This window comes from Oncorhynchus kisutch, linkage group LG11 (genome assembly GCF_002021735.2).
Source record: "Oncorhynchus kisutch isolate 150728-3 linkage group LG11, Okis_V2, whole genome shotgun sequence".
Taxonomy (NCBI): domain Eukaryota; kingdom Metazoa; phylum Chordata; class Actinopteri; order Salmoniformes; family Salmonidae; genus Oncorhynchus; species Oncorhynchus kisutch.
The window spans coordinates 70,158,432-70,174,457 of NC_034184.2; the positions used below are offsets into that span (position 1 = coordinate 70,158,432).

Below are 16,026 nucleotides of genomic sequence, written 5' to 3' on the forward strand. Positions count from 1 at the left end.
TGCTCCAGAGCCTTTCCGTTCACCTTCCCACTCCTGGGCCAGACTACACTCAATCATATGACCCACTGAAGAGATGAGTCTTCAGTAAAGACTTAAAGGTTGAGACCGAGTTTGCGTCTCTGACATGGGTAGGCAGACCGTTCAATAAAAATGGAGCTCTATAGGAGAAAGCCCTGCCTCCAGCTGTTTGCTTAGAAATTCTAGGTACAATTAGGAGGCCTGCGTCTTGTGACCGTAGCGTACGTGTAGGTATGTACGGCAGGACCAAATCAGAGAGATAGGTAGGAGCAAGCCCATGTAATGCTTTGTAGGTTAGCAGTAAAACATTGAAATCAGCCCTTGCTTTGACAGGAAGCCAGTGTAGAGAGGCTAGCACTGGAGTAATATGATCACATTTTTTGGTTCTAGTCAGGATTCTAGCAGCCGTATTTAGCACCAACTGAAGTTTATTTAGTGCTTTATCCGGGTAGCCGGAAAGTAGAGCATTGCAGTAGTCTAACCTAGAAGTGACAAAAGCATGGATTAATTTTTCTGCATCATTTTTGGACAGAAAGTTTCTGATTTTTGCAATGTTACGTAGATGGAAAAAAGCTGTCTTCAAAAAAACAAGCAGTCATTATGTAGAGAATTATTGTGCCATCTAAACCGCTGTGAAATATATTTTTCACAACCAAAAATATAGTATTTTCAGCTGTTTGAAGCTGGTGTACAAAACCGAAAGTAAAAGAGGCAAAAACTAAACTTAAGAACATGAAGCATAGAAATAGTGCACGTAGAACATATTTACAGCTTCTTAAACTTGCTTTCAATGACAATGAAAGATCAATAACTCAAATTGCTGTATGAATTTGGTCGGGTCGCCCAAAACGTTTAATAAGCTCTTGTCTGGGCTTCCCACAAGAAGGAAAGCACATGGGACACAGAGATCTGAAATTCTTTAGGCTACTAGTTATGTGTCCTTCAATAGAAACCTTATGGGATCATCTTAAAATCTTCTCCAACGACATTGAGATTCCTCTTAAAGGCTATATCAGGAAACAGGGCCTAGTAGGAGATGAGGGCATAAGGAAGCATATTCATGCAACCTACTTTAGAAAATGGCTTCCAAGATCTGAATGTACCAATTACATGTAATTGAGCAGCTCAGAACTGTAAAGACATGAAATACAAAACTACAGTACACCATCATAAACCATGTATTAAAATTGATCATGCTCCCGGGTTGCGCAGCGGTCTAAGGCAGTGCATCTCAGTGCTAGAGGCGTCACTCCAGACCCTGGTTCGAATCCAGGCTTTACCACAACCGGCTGTGATTGGGAGTCCCATTAGGGCGGCGCACAATTGGCCCAGCGTCTTCCAGGATAGGGTTTGGCCGGGGTAGGCCGTCATTGTAAATTATAATTTGTTCTTAATTGACTGGCCTAGTTAAATAAAGGTTGAATATAAATAAACATTTCTCGACAGATTATCAAATCAAACCACGAAATGGTTTATCACAATGATACTTCCATCATACTGTTTACATGCAAGAGTAACTCACTAATGTGTGTGTGAATGGAAGTAGGGTCTCTCTAACATCTCTTTATATTCTTGCTGAAAGGTCCAATTCCAATGCAACTGTTTTTATCTCAATATCAAATCATTTCCAGTTATTTCTGTTACAGTCAGACCGCTGCTACTAATTGACGATTTGCTCATTATGACCATTTGAATACTAAATACTTTGATAAGGTATAGCTGTATCTTTTTTATACCAAGGAAGCCACCAGGGAAACCCTACCTCTTGGAAACACTCATATTATTATTCTATATTGGTCTCTCCATGATCAACACTGTCACAGAAGACAGATAGGAATATCATTTAAGAAAACAGAGATTCCTATCGCAGTTAAACAATGTTTTCCGGTCCTCTCCAGAGAAGCAACTATAATTGCTTCCAGTGCTGACAGCTAGCGTGACTAAGGCGGAGCTGCGGGAGAATAATGTACTTGGCCATTAAAACACAATTATATCACCAATTAGATCCCCCCCCCCTCCCTAATTACACTATCACAAAGGAGACAGCAGGGGAGGGGAGAGGAAGGGTGGAGGAAGAGGAGGACGGTAGGGAGGGAAAAGAGGACAGACAGATGGAGAAATGGAGAGGAAGATAAGGATGACCCGGAGGGAAGATAAGGCTGGTGTGAGTGACAGAAAAGAGGATGGAGGGAGGGAGCAGAGAGAGAGCGGGAGAGAGAGGATACCGTCAGAAAATCCAAGACTGAAAAAACTAAAACAGCAACTGTGAAGAAGAGGCTCAAACTTTTGTTGAATTTCATTGATTGTTCAATTGCCAAATTAGGGAAGTAATTTCTACTGTGTACGAAATAGGCCTATATGCTCTTACACCTCTTACTGTGGGGGAGGGGCCAGATAAGTGAAGTGGTATCATCATAGAACCTGCGCTGTGCGACTTCTGGTGACCCCAGGGTTCACAACCTCTTAATGAGTAAAGAGCCCAGTGGTGCAGTATGGGTAATTAGAGCTGGGACATTGAGCATCTGCTCTAACAAAGAGGAGGGCCACCTGCCTGTCGCTATATGGGACAGCACCAAGATGTCACTCACTGGCTGCGTCTCAAAGTAGTGCTATATACAGGAAATAGTGTGCCAAAGTAGTGCTATATACAGGAAATAGTGTGCCAAAGTAGTGCTATATACAGGAAATAGTGTTCCAAAGTAGTGCTATATACAGGAAATAGTGTGCCAAAGTAGTGCTATATACAGGAAATAGTGTGCCAAAGTAGTGCTATATACAGGAAATAGTGTGCCAAAGTAGTGCTATATACAGGAAATAGTGTGCCAAAGTAGTGCTATATACAGGAAATAGTGTGCCAAAGTAGTGGTACATACAGGAAATAGTGTGCCAAAGTAGTGCTATATACAGGAAATAGTGTGCCAAAGTAGTGCTATATACAGGAAATAGTGTGCCAAAGTAGTGCTATATACAGGAAATAGTGTGCCAAAGTTGTGCTATATACAGGAAATAGTGTGCCAAAGTAGTGCTATATACAGGAAATAGTGTGCCAAAGTAGTGCTATATACAGGGAATAGGGTGCCATTTCAGACACAACAATTTCACAAGCTGACATGCCCTTCTCGTCTTGTCCATTGGGAGTCATACGTCACACTGTTGGATGGTTGATGCCCAGTTTAAAGTGATCATTAAGTGTGTGATCGTGGTCAAACTGGACTGTAGTGGTTGTGATGTTAAAGGAGTGGTCTGTCTGTGTGTTCTGTGATTGAGGTGAATCTGTAATGTCAACATTACTCCTCGTGCTTTTTCATCACAATTCCCTGAGAGCAGAATAATATTTACAGAACTTTAATGGGAAAAAACCTTTTGAGTTGACTCACAAATGAACTGTTGTCCAACAACACCTTGCACTCGACTACCTTCAGTAACATGCACACATTCTCGTCCCAAAGCTCCCAAACTCACCACACAGAAGTAAGTACATTAAGTTCCAAACTAGGCAAAAATGTCTGTCAGGTTTTCACCTTGAACGAACAGAAAATATATTTCAAGCAACTAAACTGCGGTCAGGTCATCCCATTACACCCTGTGTCCCCTCTGTCCCCTCAGGTGAAGTGCTGTAAGTACTGGCCTGACGACACTGAGATCTACAGGGACATGAAGGTGACCCTCATCGAGACCCAGCTGCTGTCAGAGTACGTCATCAGGACCTTCGCCGTGGAAAAGGTACGGACACTCCAAGTGATCATGATATTGGAAGTTATTAATTGTAGTGTATTGTTTTCCATTGTATGTATTATATATAAAGCAACATGTGTAGTGTTGTTTCATGAGCTGAAATAAAAGATCCCAGAAATGTTCTATATGCATAAAAAGCTCATTTCTCTAGCATTTTCTGCACAAATTTGTTTGCATCCCTGTTACTGAGCATTTCTCCTTTGCCAAGATAATCCATCCACCTGACAGGTGTGGTATATCAAGAAGATGAGTAAACAGCATGATCATTACACAGGTGCATCTTGTGCTGGGGACAATAAAATACCACTCTGAAAAGGTTAGTTTTGTCACACAAAACAATGCCACAGATGTCTCAAGTTTTGAGGGAGCGTGCAATTGGCATGCTGACTGCAGGAATGTTCACCAGAGCTGTTGCCAGATAATTTAATGTTAATTTCTCTACCCTAAATATTTGGCAATATGTCCAAACAGCTTCTCAACCGCAGACCACATATAACCACGCCAGCCCAGGACCTCCACATTCGACTTCTTCACCTGCAGGATCATCTGAGACCAGCCAACCGGACAGTCACTAATGAAACTGTGGGTTTGCACAACCGAAGAATTGCTGCATATACTGTCAGAAACCGTCTCAGGGAAGCTCATCTGCGTGCACCTCGTCCTCACCAGGGTCTTGACCCGACTGCAGTTTGGCGTCGTAACCGACTTCAGTGGTCAAATTCTCACCTTTGATGGCCACTAGCAGACTGGAGAAATGTGCGCTTCCCAGATTTATCCCGGCTTCAGTTGTATTGGGCAGATGTATGGCGTCGTGTGGGCGAGCGATTTGCTGATGTCAATGTTGTGAACAAAGTGCCCCGTGGAGGTGGGTTTATGCTATGGGCAGGCATAAGCAATCGACAACGAACACCATTGCATTTTATCGGTGGCAATTTGAATGTACAGAGATACCTTGACAAGATCCTGATGCCCATTGTCCTGCCATTCATCAGCCGCCATCACCTCATGTTTCAGCATGATAATGCACGGGCCCCATGTCGCAAGGATCTGTACACAATTGGAAGCTGAAAATGTCCCAGTTCTTCCATGACCTGCACACTCACCAAACATGTCACCCATTGAGCATGTTTGGGATGCTCTGGATTGATGTGTACGACAGTGTTTTCTAGTTCCCGACAATATCCAGAAACTTCACACAGCCATTGAAGAGGAGTGGGACAACATTCCACAGGCCACAATCAACAGTCTGATCAACTCTATGTGAAGGAGATGTTGCTCTGCATAAGGCAAATAAATGGACAGAGCTTCATGTACTCACTACTACTTTACTGAAGGTTCTTAGATACTTCCTTCATAATAGGTCCATCTGTCTTTCAGAATGCCTGTCTGTCTGTATCGTAGCCATTTTGTTTCTCATCCTATTGTACTCATAGCTGTTACCAGGCCTCTCCACTTTTCCACTTCTTCTATCCCCATGGGCTTTTAAGCTGTGAATATTTCCCCTGCCGTGTGTGTGTGTGTGTGTGTGTGTGTGTGTGTGCGTGCATGAGTGCTCAAGGCTCAGACGGGTGTCCGCCCTGCCGTCTGTATCCAGCCTGCTTGCTGTGTGTGTGTGAATCACCACTTTCCTCCAGCTGTTTTTCTCCTCTTCCATCCCCCCAGAGATGGGCTTTGTCATCCCTGCTTTATCTACTTTAGTCCCTCCCCCCAAGATCAAAACACAACTTTGATCATGAAAACAGCTAACTTTAAAGTGCTTATAGGGAGGTACGGGGGGAGAGAGGGAGAGGAGAGGAGAGGAGGGGAGAGGGAGCTCAAAGTTAAAAAGCTCTGGGTCTGGTTGGGTGTGCGTGTGTGAGTGCGTGCATATAGATGTGCGTGTGTCAGAAGTCCAGGCATCTGTATGACCTCTGATGTTTGTGTCCTTGGTACTTGTGAATCCAAATGAAGTAATCAACTGTGCATCTTTCGGTCTTCTCTCTCTAGAGGGGAGCCCATGAGATCCGGGAGATCCGTCAGTTCCACTTCACGGGCTGGCCGGACCACGGGGTGCCCTACCACGCCACCGGCCTGCTTGGCTTCGTACGCAGGGTCAAGTCCAAGACCCCTGCCAATGCCGGGCCCATGGTAGTCCACTGCAGGTCAGACACACTCACTGTGGCTTCTGGCTGTCTGTATACATCTCTACCTTTCTTTCTTTTTTTCTCTTATCTCTCTTTCCATCTCTTTCTCTCGCCTTGATCTATTTTCTCTCTTTCTCTCTCTCTCGTTCTCGTTCTCTCTCTCTCTCTCTCTCTCTCTCTCTCTCTCTCGTTCTCTCTCACTCTCGTCTCTCTCTCTCTCTCGTTCTCTCTCTCTCTCGTTCTCTCTCTCTCTCGTTCTCTCTCTCTCGTTCTCTCTCTCTCTCTCTCTCTCTCTCTCTGACTCTCTCTCTGACTCTTTCTCTGACTCTCTTCATCCGGTATGACTCAGAAAGAAGTTCCTAATGGATATTAGAAAAGTCATCTCACTCCCAAGATCAGCCACACTAAATAAAGTGGATCTGCTATTATCAGCCACACCTCCAACTGTTTAGACTGTCATGTACAATCTGTACTGATGTTTCCAATCCAAATAGTCCCAGATAATTTGTCAACCGTGGCTTTTCTATTTAGAGTGTGTGTTGTGCTCTGGTTCTCACACTGTATGTGTGTGTGTGTGTGTGTGTGCTTGCGTCATCAGTGCGGGGGCGGGCAGGACCGGCTGTTTCATTGTGATTGACATCATGCTGGACATGGCTGAGAGAGAGGGTGTGGTCGACATCTACAACTGTGTGAGAGAGTTACGCTCACGAAGGGTTAATATGGTCCAGACAGAGGTAAGAATGTCCCTGCTCGAACCCAAATACAGAGAGAGAGAGAGAGAGAGAGAGAGAGAGAGACATGCACACAGAGACGTACACACACACACACATACACAAACAGACACACACACACCACTACACGACCCTGCTCCAAGTGTCTCTACTCGCTTCCACTGTACACAATCCCAAACACACCACACACACTCACGCACACACAGTCTTGTATAACTAACCTTGTGTGGACACACAGTTCAATCTTATTCAAAATCCTATTTTTTATAAACCTAACCTTAACCCGAAAACCTAACCCAAGCACCTACACCTAGCACCTAACCCTAAAACGAACCCTAACACTAATTCTAACCTTAACCCTACAACCCACAAGTGTAGTTAAACACGTCCACACTCACACACACATTCCCCAAACAGGCACATTTCATTCTGTCAATACATGATACACATGAAACCATGGACCATACAGGACAGGGTGTGTATTCTCCAACACAATGTGACAGACTTGTAGTGTCTACAATTTCTTGACTCTTCTTTTGTATCTAAAATTCCACTGGCACAACCAATCCCAAACATCTGGCCAAACAGACAATGTGACACAATGATACTTGACAAGGAACATGAGCCAACTCATTTGCCCTGTGCAAATATTATTCAGCTCAGAGTAAAAATGCAACAGACTAGTGTTTGCTTTTAAAGATAGTTAATAGCTGATGAGTTAGAATGCATAAACATGCTAAAGTTCCAACTCCTAACTCCCTGACCATACTATATTAATGCACAATAAACAAGTGTCTAATGTCGTGCTGTATGCAAGCTTTACTTTGTTTGATTCCCATGACATATACTTTTAATTGATGTGAACTGACAAATTCATAGCTCAAAAACTATTCAAAGTTTACTTGGAACACATGCTGTATCATATAAATGACATTCTTCTTCCCGTTGCACAAAAAAAGCCAGTTCGTGTCTTGTCGTCATATTTCGTCATATTTTGATGACAACCGGGTAGGCTGCAAATCCATTTCACCTCCAACTCCATATCCAAGGACAGGAGTCTGACATCACAGTAGCCTAACCTGAAAACCACTGACCCTCAGCTCCCAAGGATTTTGTCAGAAGTGACAAGTCGAGACGTTTCTGAAATGTCACTTCATAAATGATTTACGTCAAGCCCCGGGCCTTTTTCCTGAGAGAAGGAGAGGAATAGAGGGAGAAGAGAGAGGGAGTGGTAGTATTGGCAGAGGAAAGAGAGAGAGAGGTAGTCTTGACAGAGGAAAGAGAGAGGGAGTGGTAGTATTGGCAGAGGAAAGAGAGTGGGTGGTAGTCTTAACAGAGGAAAGAGAGAGTAGTAGTATTGACAGAGGAGAGAGAGAGAGTAGTAGTATTGACAGAGGAAAGAGAGAGAGAGAGAGTAGTAGTATTGACAGAGGAGAGAGAGAGAGTAGTAGTATTGACAGAGGAAAGAGAGAGAGAGTAGTAGTATTGACAGAGGAAAGAGAGAGAGAGTAGTAGTATTGACAGAGGAAAGAGAGAGAGAGTAGTAGTATTGACAGAGGAAAGAGAGAGAGAGAGAGTGGTAGTATTGACAGAGGAAAGAGAGAGAGAGAGAGTAGTAGTATTGACAGAGGAGAGAGAGAGAGTAGTAGTATTGACAGAGGAGAGAGAGAGAGTAGTAGTATTGACAGAGGAAAGAGAGAGAGAGAGAGTAGTAGTATTGACAGAGGAAAGAGAGAGAGATAGAGTAGTAGTATTGACAGAGGAAAGAGAGAGTAGTAGTATTGACAGAGGAAAGAGAGAGAGAGAGAGTAGTAGTATTGACAGAGGAAAGAGAGAGAGAGTGGTAGTATTGACAGAGGAGAGAGAGAGAGTGGTAGTATTGACAGAGGAAAGAGAGAGAGAGAGAGAGTAGTAGTATTGACAGAGGAGAGAGAGAGAGTAGTAGTATTGACAGAGGAAAGAGAGAGAGAGTGGTAGTATTGACAGAGGAGAGAGAGAGAGTGGTAGTATTGACAGAGGAAAGAGAGAGAGAGAGTAGTAGTATTGACAGAGGAGAGAGAGAGAGAGAGAGAGAGAGTAGTAGTATTGACAGAGGAGAGAGAGAGAGAGAGAGAGTAGTAGTATTGACAGAGGAAAGAGAGAGTAGTAGTATTGACAGAGGAAAGAGAGAGAGAGAGAGAGTCGTAGTATTGACAGAGGAGAGAGAGAGTAGTAGTATTGACAGAGGAAAGAGAGAGAGAGTAGTAGTATTGACAGAGGAAAGAGAGAGAGAGAGAGAGAGAGAGAGAGTAGTAGTATTGACAGAGGAGAGAGAGAGGTAGTATTGACAGAGGAGAGAGAGAGTGGTAGTATTGACAGAGGAAAGAGGGAGAGAGGGGTAGTATTGAAAGAGGGAGAGAGGGGTAGTATTGACAGAGGAAAGAGTGAGAGAGTGGTAGTATTGACAGAAGAAAGAGAGAGAGGGGTAGTATTGACAGAGGAAAGAGAGAGAGTGGTAGTATTGACAGAGGAAAGAGAGAGTGGTAATATTGACAGAGCAAAGAGGGAGAGAGGGGTAGTATTGAGAGGGAGAGAGTAGTAGTATTGACAGAGGAAAGAGAGAGTAGTAATATTGACAGAGCAAAGAGGGAGAGAGTGGTAGTATTGAAAGAGGGAGAGAGTGGTAGTATTGACAGAGGGAAGAGAGAGAGTGGTAGTATTGACAGAGGAAAGAGTGAGAGAGAGTGGTAGTATTGACAGAAGAAAGAGAGAGAGGGGTAGTATTGACAGAGGAAAGAGAGAGAGGGCTAGTATTGACAGTGGAAAGAGAGAGAGTGGTAGTATTGACAGAGGAAAGAGAGAGAGTGGTAGTATTGACAGAGGAAAGAGCGAGAGTGGTAGTATTGACAGAGGAAAGAGAGAAAGAGTGGTAGTATTGACAGAGGAAAGAGAGAGAGAGAGTGGTAGTATTGACAGAGGAAAGAGAGAGAGAGAGTGGTAGTATTGACAGAGGAAAGAGAGAGAGACAGTGGTAGTATTGACAGAGGAAAGAGAGAGAGAGAGAGTAGTAGTATTGACAGAGGAGAGAGAGAGAGTAGTAGTATTGACAGAGGAGAGAGAGAGAGTAGTAGTATTGACAGAGGAAAGAGAGAGAGAGAGTAGTAGTATTGACAGAGGAAAGAGAGAGAGAGAGAGTAGTAGTATTGACAGAGGAAAGAGAGAGTAGTAGTATTGAGAGAGGAAAGAGAGAGAGAGAGAGTAGTAGTATTGACAGAGGAAAGAGAGAGAGAGTGGTAGTATTGACAGAGGAGAGAGAGAGAGTGGTAGTATTGACAGAGGAAAGAGAGAGAGAGAGAGTAGTAGTATTGACAGAGGAGAGAGAGAGAGTAGTAGTATTGACAGAGGAAAGAGAGAGAGAGTGGTAGTATTGACAGAGGAGAGAGAGAGAGTGGTAGTATTGACAGAGGAAAGAGAGAGAGAGAGTAGTAGTATTGACAGAGGAGAGAGAGAGAGAGAGAGAGAGTAGTAGTATTGACAGAGGAGAGAGAGAGAGAGAGAGTAGTAGTATTGACAGAGGAAAGAGAGAGTAGTAGTATTGACAGAGGAAAGAGAGAGAGAGAGAGTCGTAGTATTGACAGAGGAGAGAGAGAGTAGTAGTATTGACAGAGGAAAGAGAGAGAGAGTAGTAGTATTGACAGAGGAAAGAGAGAGAGAGTGGTAGTATTGACAGAGGAAAGAGAGAGAGTAGTAGTATTGACAGAGGAAAGAGAGAGAGAGAGAGAGAGTAGTAGTATTGACAGAGGAGAGAGAGAGGTAGTATTGACAGAGGAGAGAGAGAGTGATAGTATTGACAGAGGAAAGAGGGAGAGAGGGGTAGTATTGACAGAGGAAAGAGTGAGAGAGTGGTAGTATTGACAGAAGAAAGAGAGAGAGGGGTAGTATTGACAGAGGAAAGAGAGAGAGTGGTAGTATTGACAGAGGAAAGAGAGAGTGGTAATATTGACAGAGCAAAGAGGGAGAGAGGGGTAGTATTGAGAGGGAGAGAGTAGTAGTATTGACAGAGGAAAGAGAGAGTAGTAATATTGACAGAGCAAAGAGGGAGAGAGTGGTAGTATTGAAAGAGGGAGAGAGTGGTAGTATTGACAGAGGGAAGAGAGAGAGTGGTAGTATTGACAGAGGAAAGAGTGAGAGAGAGTGGTAGTATTGACAGAAGAAAGAGAGAGAGGGGTAGTATTGACAGAGGAAAGAGAGAGAGGGCTAGTATTGACAGTGGAAAGAGAGAGAGTGGTAGTATTGACAGAGGAAAGAGAGAGAGTGGTAGTATTGACAGAGGAAAGAGCGAGAGTGGTAGTATTGACAGAGGAAAGAGAGAAAGAGTGGTAGTATTGACAGAGGAAAGAGAGAGAGAGAGTGGTAGTATTGACAGAGGAAAGAGAGAGAGAGAGTGGTAGTATTGACAGAGGAAAGAGAGAGAGACAGTGGTAGTATTGACAGAGGAAAGAGAGAGAGAGAGTGGTAATATTGACAGAGGAAAGAGAGAGAGACAGTGGTAGTATTGACAGAGGAAAGAGAGAGAGAGAGTGGTAGTATTGACAGAGGAAAGAGAGAGAGAGAGTGGTAGTATTGACAGAGGAAAGAGAGAGAGACAGTGGTAGTATTGACAGAGGAAAGAGAGAGAGAGAGTGGTAATATTGACAGAGGAAAGAGAGAGAGACAGTGGTAGTATTGACAGAGGAAAGAGAGAGAGAGAGTGGTAGTATTGACAGAGGAAAGAGAGAGAGAGACAGTGGTAGTATTGACAGAGGAAAGAGAGAGAGAGAGTGGTAGTAATTGACAGAGGAAAGAGAGAGAGAGAGTGGTAGTATTGACAGAGGAGAGAGAGAGAGTGGTAGTATTGACAGAGGAAAGAGAGAGAGAGAGAGAGAGAGAGAGAGAGAGAGTGGTAGTATTGACAGAGGAAAGAGAGAGAGAGAGTGGTAGTATTGACAGAGGAAAGGTCAATGGGAATGGTAACTGTGGAGGTGACAGGCTGTAATAGCACCCTATTCCCTTATATAGTGAACTACTTACCCGGAGAAAGGAAGTCCATAGGGTACCCGTTGGCTCAGCCACAGTCTTAGCAAACATAGAAGGGTTTAAACAACATGAGAGAATACTTAGCCCCAATGTCTACCATCCAGGATTCTGTATTTCTCAAGACCAATTGGAAAACAGGATTGGATTAGGATTTGATTTGATATCTCACCAAAAATGGCTTTTGGAACCATGTCATGACTTGACTTGAGTCAATCATCACTTTGGTTTGGTCATGTTTCTGTGTTACCTCAATGTGTAGGTAAGTATTGTTGCTTTGTTCTCAGTGTGAGCTCTTCCTGGTGTGTGTCTAGGCGCTGCATGGCTTTCTGTCCCTCACGATATCCTATGGCCCGCTCTGTCCTACAGGAGCAGTACGTGTTCATCCACGACGCCATCTTGGAGGCGTGTCTGTGCGGGGACACCACCATCCCAGCCAACCAGCTGCGATCGGTCTACTATGACATGAACCGCCTGGACCCCCAGACTAACTCCAGCCAGATCAAAGAGGAGTTCAGGGTACTGTGTGTGTGTGTGTGTGTGTGTGTGTGTGTGTGTGTGTGTGTGTGTGTGTGTGTGTGTGTGTGTGTGTGTGTGTGTGTGTGTGTGTGCATGCGTTGTTCATCACAAATGCATACGTATATTGGTGTACATAAATGCTCTTCACTCCAAGGCACAATTGAAGGTGTCTACCAGGCTCATATCCCTTCCTCCCTCCAGACTCTGAACATGGTGACTCCTACGTTGCGTGTGGAGGACTGCAGCATCGCCCTGCTCCCCAGGAACCACGAGAAGAACCGCTGCATGGACGTCCTCCCACCAGACCGCTGTCTGCCCTTCCTCATCACCATCGACGGAGAGAGTTCCAACTACATCAACGCCGCTCTCATGGACGTACGTCTCACACACACACTCATTCTCACACACACTCAGACTTAGGCACACTCACTCGTAACCTTTTTAAATGACTTGCAGTGTCAGTCCGTGTGCAAGTCATTGGATGTAAATGTACTGCTGGAAAAGTGCTGAGTCAATAGTGGAACTGTTCGTTTTTAATCATTGTGCTGAAATATGATGATGTGGATAGGTCACTGTTCAATCACCGATCTACATAAAGGGAAGATTTGGCACTTTGAATGAAGAGCAAACTTTATTAGTGGTAGATTAGTGGCATATTGGCTGTCTGACAACTTCTTTATTATGGAGAAAGGAGAGAGGGAGGGAGTGGGAGAGACAGACATAGAGGGAGCAACGGGGACGGAAGAGGGAGGAGTTGGGGAATAGTGTAGAGGGAGAAGGAAACAGAGAGAGAGCAAGGGACAGCGGGCGACTCAGCAGTCCTGGGGCGTCCTGTGGTTAAATAGCTGGTGTGTAAATAGCCCATCCATCTCTATAATAATCACCCCATGTTACTTAGCCAGCCATTTCCCAGCCAAACCTAAACAGTAGGGGGACAGTGTATCATGTTGATGAATGGCTAGTGCTTTTTCTGTGCTTCCACCAACAATTACATCCTCATCGAAAATGATTTAAAAAACAGATGGCTTTGGATGGATTTGTCTCATCGTCATGGAAATGGACATTCATAATTGCAGTGTGTTTTTTGTCGAACGCAGCAGTATGACTCAGTTTGGATTGGCTTTATGGAAATAATGTGTCACCAATTATACTCATGCATATTTGGTATATACAATAAGGATATAGTATGTGGTCGTAGTGTTGATAGTGGAATTCATTCAGAACGGTCATGAATATCTGGAAATAAATACGTTCCCTGTATATGATTCCTCAAAAACAAAGTGGCCCGCAGACCTCAGATACATACAACCTCACATAGTAACCTGAACTTGATTGTGAGAATTCTCTGCATTATGACTAAAGGCCTGATGACATGTCCTTGATCTTAGTGATGTAAATACTGTCTTTCTGTTCATTTTGGGGTTGCTGACTTTCTCTTCCTCGTCGTTTTCCTCCTCCACAGAGCTACAAGCAGCCGTCTGCGTTCATCGTTACCCAGCACCCCTTGCCCAACACGGTCAAAGACTTCTGGAGGCTGGTGCTGGACTACCACTGCACCTCCATAGTGATGCTCAACGACGTAGACCCAGCACAGGTAAGACTAACATACACACACACACACACGAGAGGCCAATCAAGTCACTCCAAACCATGTGACGCCATGCAATCCTTTATCATACTATCAGACATTCCAGTCTCCGTCATAGACTAGTCATTAGTACATGATCATAGACAGATCGCTACCAGTAGGTTTGAAAGAGGAGGGGAAGGAGTCTGCCTCAAATGGCCTTGGGGCCCTGTCTGTCAAAATGTTCAAAGAATAGCAGGTGGCACCATTTCCTAGCAACACCACCCAGCTGGGTTACTACACTATCCTCTCATTCCCTATTCTGACTGTAGCCCGGCAACAAGTACCACAGCTATAGCAATATATATATATATATATACACAATGACATCAACTAGGCATTCCTATATATATGTGTATGTATGTTGGAATGCCTAGTTGATGTCATTGTGTTTTCTCTCATCTGCTGTTGAGGAGGCAGCTCAATAGAACAGGATAGTCAGGCGGTGTTTCACTCTCCTGAACTGTTAAATTGTAGATGTTTTTGTGTGTTTGAAGGCATGACCTTGAAAGACAATGAGAGAATTGCAGTTATCAAAAGAGGGTGAATGTGAATGCCAACGCAATCAATAGGCTCTCATTCAATGACTCATTTGATGTGTGTGTGTGTGTGTGTGTGTGTGTGTGTGTGTGTGTGTGTGTGTGTGTGTGCGCAGCTGTGTCCCCAGTACTGGCCGGAGAACGGCGTGCACCGCCACGGGCCCATCCAGGTGGAGTTTGTGTCAGCTGACCTGGAGGAGGACATCATCAGCAGGATATTCCGCGTCTACAACGCTGCACGGGTACGAGACGGAACACCACACACACACACTCCTGTTCCTACAGCGACAATAGCAGACACACACACACTCCTGTTCCTACAGCGACTATAGCAGACACACACACATTCCTGTTCCTACAGCTACTATAGCAGACATACACACACACACACACACTCCTGTTCCTACAGCTACTATAGCAGACATACACACACACACACTCCTATTCCTACAGCTACTATAGCAGACATACACACACACACACACACACACACACACACACACACACACACACACACACACACACACACACACACACACACACACACACACACACACACACACACACACACACACACTCCTGTTCCTACAGCTACTATAGCAGACACACACACACACGCCTGTTCCTACAGCTACTATAGCAGACACACACACTCCTGTTCCTACAGATACTATAGCAGACAGACACACACACCCTCCTGTTCCTACAGCTACTATAGCAGACATAGACACACACACTCCTGTTCCTACAACTACTATAACAGACACAGACATAGACACACACACTCCTGTTCCTACAGCTACTATAGCAGACATAGACACACACACTCCTGTTCCTACAACTACTATAACAGACTCACACACACTCCTGTTCCTACAGCTACTATAGCAGACATAGACACACACACTCCTGTTCCTACAGCTACTATAACAGACGCAGACATAGACACACACACTCCTGTTCCTACAGCTACTATAGCAGACATAGACACACACACACACACTCCTGCTCCTACAGCTACTATAGCAGACATAGACAGACACACACACACACTCCTGCTCCTACAGCTACTATAGCAGACATAGACAGACACACACACACACTCCTGTTCCTACAGCTACTATAGCAGACATAGACACACACACACTCCTGCTCCTACAGCTACTATAGCAGACATAGACAGACACACACACACACTCCTGCTCCTACAGTTACTATAGCAGACATAGACACACACACTCCTGTTCCTACAACTACTATAGCAGACACACACACTCCTGTTCCTACAGCTACTATAGCAGACAGACACACACACCCTCCTGTTCCTACAGCTACTATAGCAGACATAGACACACACACTCCTGTTCCTACAACTACTATAACAGACACAGACATAGACACACACACTCCTGTTCCTACAACTACTATAACAGACTCACACACACTCCTGTTCCTACAGCTACTATAGCAGACATAGACACACACTCCTGTTCCTACAGCTACTATAACAGACGCAGACATAGACACACACACTCCTGTTCCTACAGCTACTATAGCAGACATAGACACACACACTCCTGTTCCTACAGCTACTATAACAGACGCAGACATAGACACACACACTCCTGTTCCTACAGCTACTATAGCAGACATAGACACACACACACACACTCCTGCTCCTA

General features: G+C 44.4%; 1 protein-coding gene across 10 annotated transcripts in view; it reads left to right on the forward strand.

Annotated features, from left to right (window-relative positions):
- Nucleotides 1-16,026, forward strand: part of LOC109900162 (receptor-type tyrosine-protein phosphatase mu) — a 317,021-nt gene that overhangs the window by 291,910 nt on the left and 9,085 nt on the right. For all 10 annotated transcript variants that reach the window (XM_031836211.1, XM_031836212.1, XM_031836213.1 and 7 more), the window contains 7 exons: nt 3,625-3,741; nt 5,740-5,894; nt 6,475-6,610; nt 12,029-12,178; nt 12,380-12,553; nt 13,641-13,772; nt 14,461-14,586. In XM_031836211.1, coding sequence (XP_031692071.1) covers nt 3,625-3,741; nt 5,740-5,894; nt 6,475-6,610; nt 12,029-12,178; nt 12,380-12,553; nt 13,641-13,772; nt 14,461-14,586 — 990 coding nt within the window. The remainder of the gene's footprint in view (nt 1-3,624; nt 3,742-5,739; nt 5,895-6,474; nt 6,611-12,028; nt 12,179-12,379; nt 12,554-13,640; nt 13,773-14,460; nt 14,587-16,026) is intronic.